This window comes from Triticum urartu, chromosome 4A (assembly GCF_056163025.1).
Source record: "Triticum urartu cultivar PI428250 chromosome 4A, HENAU_Tu73, whole genome shotgun sequence".
Classification (NCBI taxonomy): Eukaryota; Viridiplantae; Streptophyta; class Magnoliopsida; order Poales; family Poaceae; genus Triticum; species Triticum urartu.
The window spans coordinates 474,107,601-474,112,248 of record NC_141876.1 but is presented as its reverse complement, the minus strand read 5'-3'; the positions used below and the strand labels follow the sequence as shown (position 1 = coordinate 474,112,248).

General features: G+C 51.9%; 1 protein-coding gene across 1 annotated transcript; it reads right to left on the bottom strand.

Annotated features, from left to right (window-relative positions):
* Positions 1 to 240: 240 nt before the first annotated feature.
* LOC125552161 (tropinone reductase homolog At5g06060-like) lies at positions 241 to 4,153 on the bottom strand. The gene is made up of 5 exons (XM_087518626.1): positions 3,975 to 4,153; positions 3,688 to 3,895; positions 1,356 to 1,572; positions 1,160 to 1,266; positions 241 to 585 (listed from the first exon to the last, which is right to left on the bottom strand). The coding sequence occupies exons 1-5, from the start codon at positions 4,067 to 4,069 to the stop codon at positions 397 to 399; spliced, it is 816 nt and encodes a 271-aa protein (XP_087374752.1). The 5' UTR covers positions 4,070 to 4,153; the 3' UTR covers positions 241 to 396.
* Positions 4,154 to 4,648: the final 495 nt, after the last annotated feature.

Below are 4,648 nucleotides of genomic sequence, written 5' to 3'. Positions count from 1 at the left end.
TTTGTAAATTCTCAAGGTTTAGGAAACTCTAAGGTTGCGTAGTAAACAGCTCGTGTTGGGTAGGCGGACATGCCCAGATGTACCACCGCGTACACTTGAGATGGAGGTGTGGGATCACCGAAGCATTCCCAATGGGGGATTCTTGCGGGCGTTCTCGGCCCTCGCTATGCTCGCCCCGGCGCCACTATCTACGGCCTCGGGTCTGCGCGTAGTGTTCTTTCAAAATCAGCCAACCCAAAATAAACATTCAGACGACTTGCATTTAGCTAAAGTGGAAAAACATACACATACAGATTGTACGTCAAGATAACCTTCCCATACAGGTTATACACACGGACACGGATGATCCACGTATCACGATTTGCTCAGAACCACCGTGCAGCTTCACCCCTTCTGCTAGTTCTCAGTCGGGTACATGCCATTTATAGTCATGCCGCCATCAACCGAGATCGTCTGGCCAGTGATATAAGATGAACCGGGCATACAGAGAAACGCCACCAGTGATGATACTTCTTCAGGTTCTCCCACACGCCTCATCGGAGTTCGACGGGCGATGCTATCCACGAAATCTTCTTTCGCCAAATCCTGCAGGATTGAACGGGACAGGCGAAGCATTACATTTTTTTATTTCCTTGGTGCTTCGAATAGGGCATATGGGTTCTAATGTACCTCCTCTGTAAACTATTGTAAGACGTTTTTGCCGTTCAAATTGAACTGCAAAAACGTTCTATATTAGCTTTTTTTATCAAAGAAGAGTTTCCTCCTCCGATTTCCATTAAGGGAAACCATCACACGAGCTACAAGCACCAGTTCATCCTACCAGATTACTACTAATAAAATAGCAAATCAAACATTAACCATAACCAGGAATAGGCCACTAGTCCTATATTAGTGTACAAAGGTTGTAGTAAGGTGCAAGGCGGCAAGCCATGAAAAATGGTATTTAGATATATAGCCCTTAATTAGACTTGTATGTGTGTTTATACGATATTTAAGAATCAGGAATGAGAACAGTGGATGGAACAATCAGTTTCGACATACTAACAAGATGGCCAACACAAATAACTTCTGAGCAAGAGAAGTAAAAGGAAAGTTACTTCTGATGAACAACTAAACAAAAAGATACTTCTGATGAAAACTCATAAAGTATAGGCCTTACCTCTTCCACGAGTGAAGTCTTGATGTACCATGGAGCAACAGAGTTGATTCTTATGTTGTCTTTCGCCCACTCACACGCTAGGTTCTTGGCCAACTGATTCATCGCACCTGAAAAGCGGCCGCCACAAGAACGATCATTGATCGATGATCTACATGTTATCTTGTTCACATATGCTGCATAGCAGAGCAACAGTTACCTTTTGTCATGGCATAAATGGAGCCACTAGATATGGCTACCACTCCAGAGACTGATGATATGAAGACAATGCTGGCCACCCCGGATGCTTTGAGAAGAGGGTGTGCAAGTTGGCATAGATGATATGCAGATTCAAGATTAGTGGCCATTATGAACGAATATTCATCTGCCGAGTATTCAGTGGTTGGTTTTCTATGGTTTGTGCCCACGTTGTTTATCTGCATAACCAAATTGGGAGAGTAAGATGTATTTGAAATATTACCTCCGTCCCAAATTACATATCTTAGATTTATCTAGTCTAGATACAGATGTATCTAAGCACGAATTGTGGTATGTTTAGGACAAAGGGAGTACTAATAAACGTCATGGAATGAAACTTGCAAACTGTGGTAGTATGTTTGTCCAAGTGTAGACACAAGAGCTTATCCAAATATTAACGGCCAAGGTCTCGCGCGCGGCCGCCTCCGGCCGCCACTTCGGCAGCGGCGGCGCAGCGACTGCTCTCTTCGACCCCTCCGCACAGCGCCGCCCCTCCTCGCTTCGCCGCCGTCGGAGGGGACACCGGCGAAGCCCGCGCGGTCCCCAGGGAAGGTGGCGGCGGGGCGTCCTCGTCGTTCTCGCGCAGATCTTGCGGTGGCCGGTGGCGATCTCGCGGCGGCAGGTAGCTGGCGCCTGCTGCCCGTGGGGCGGCGTCCCTCACGGCGGCGGGGCTGCCCCTGAACGGCGCTTGGTGGTGGCCATGTGGCGGCGCGCGGGTGGGTTGGATCTGAGCTTCCGGTCTGCGTCCTCATCGTGGTAGCGATTGCCGTTGCCCTCAGCCATGAGGCGTGGTCCGGGACGGGCCGAGCGCCGGTGGTGCTGGCCAGGACACACGCTGGCAGCACCCTACTTCATCTCACGTCGTCTCGCTGGCCAATGGAGGTGGTCATCTTCGTCGTCAGAGATGGCCGGCCAGAGGCTTGGTGATCGGATCTCGAGATCCATCATCTAGTCCCGGCTGCGAGTTGGGGAGACATGGTTGCCGGTGAAAATCGAGCCGTTGGCAGGCGATGGCGGCGTTCTACGCCGTTACCTTGATGAAGGCATCGTCGTGTAACTACTGTCGACCCACTCGTGCTGCTCTAGGAGAAACCCTAGGATCTGGTGTTCCAGATCGGACGATGGCGGCACTGCGGTGTCGTTTCTCTCTTGGGAGCATCGTCTGTGGAGCAGCGCTGGAAGTCAGAGGCAGGAGGTGGAGCGGCTTCGTCTTGCACGGAGCTTCGGTGGAGATGTTAAGTCATGCCTGACCGACAGGTGCTACGCTTTGTCATGCCTGGTCGGCAGGTGCTACGCACGACAGATCTTCCAAAGACTTCAAGCTGTGTCGGCTGGTGATACTTGGCAGCATGGTGCTGAGGTGTATCAGTGGCGACCGCGGCGTGCACAACTGTTTGCGCGCAGGGAGGAGGTGCCGTTGGGCGCCGTGGTGGCGTCGACGATAGTTAGACCGAGCAAGATTGATGCATCAGTACAATTCTGAAGATGGAGCGGTGGCAGTTGGCGGCGGCGGCCTCTGAGAGCACGCCGGACCGGCGAGACCCATGCCCGGCAGGCGTCCTGGATGGGTCCTCAGGTCTTAGATTTTAGGTTTGGCCGCGATATCTGTTTGGTATTAGGCCTAGGCTATCTGCGCTCCTTCATCAACTGGATAGGTGTAGCGACAGTTTGTTGCTTAGACGGCGGCTTTAGTCTTACTGTGGTATTACTTTATAAGGTCTTGTGAGAATAATTAACAAAATGGCCGTGTGCATCGTCCAGATGCAGAGGCCGGGGGTCATCCTCCTTTTCTAAAAAAAAATGTTTGTCCAAGTGTAATCACCAAGGCGAGGCAGAAACCATTAGTAAAAAGGAACTGCAATTCGGTTCTGCTACAACATGTAGCAGCACAAATGTTCAAAGGAAAACACATTACTGAAGCAAAACCATCTGAAGTTCTGCTTGAAAACGACCAAACAGTTGCAGTTTCATTTTAAATTACTGGTCATTCATGACGACAAACCAAGAAGAGCTTTGTTTTCTGAAGCCAAAATAATAACATGATGACACGCCACGAGTCACAGGCATACGGCTACAGAGACAGTATTCAGCACTTATCTTTTCTCACATTTACTCAGATCCACAGGACACTACACGCAGTATTTCCAAAGAGATATACTATGCCGACATATACAGGAATCAAAACATGCAAAGTTTGTGACGAAACTAGGAAAGATAACTACATACTCCAGGGGTTAGCAACAGATCGACAAAGGCGTGGGGACTGGGGAGAAGATATGGGGTGCTTCACGTACGAGGATGTCCAGCTTGCCGGCGAAGCGGCCGGCGACGTCGTGGAGCAGGAGCTCGCGCTGGTCGCGCACGGAGACGTCGCAGACGGAGCCCGTGACGCGGAATCCCCTGGCCTCCCACTCCTTCAAGCGCTCGCCGAGCTCGGCTTCCTTCCGGGAGCACGTGTGCACGGCGGCCCCGAGCGCCGCCAGCTCCTCCACCACCGAGCGCCTGTACATCAAGCGCAGAAAACCATCTGAAGCCGGGACGAGATCTGAAAAGAAAGGGGCGCGGAGGGGTGCGTACGTACCCGATGCCGCGGGTGCCGCCGGTGACGAGCGCCGTCCTGCCGTGGAGGGACCACCTCCCCGCACTGGAGCCGATGATGTCGTCTACCGCGGCCATCTCCTCCTCGTAGAGCCGAGCTGAAACAGCGTCGTTCGTACCGCAGGACTGATCATGACACCGGGATGCACAATTTAACCGTGGTGTAGCAATTATTGGGTTGTGCTATGTGCCACGTCGCGGCTCTTGGCATGGCCCCACAATGACTAGAGCGGTCTCCTTTTGCGCCTCTGTCGGCTCTACCCGACGCAGCTCGGCGTTTTTGGTTTGTAAATCAAGTGGAATGGAATTGTGAAAGAACGAATTGATCGAATCAGTGATCTTAAAAAAAATGATCGAATCAGTAAATCTTTCATTGATGATGTTGGAGGATTATATACAGCGTGAACCGACGTCGACGATGAAGGGACGCTTCCGATCGTGGGCGTGTTTCGAACGGTTGCGAGAGGCAAACCCGGGGGGGGGGGGGGGGGGGGGGGAGCCCCCCGGAATCCAGGGCCCCCCACCCAGATACGCACTATCCCACGCCCTAAGTCAGGACGTCCAGCAGTCTCGGCGATGTTGCCTAAAAGGAGCAGCCTCGGTAGCGCTCGGTACATAGAAACGCTATCCATGCAAATCGTTATGCCTTGTGTAGGC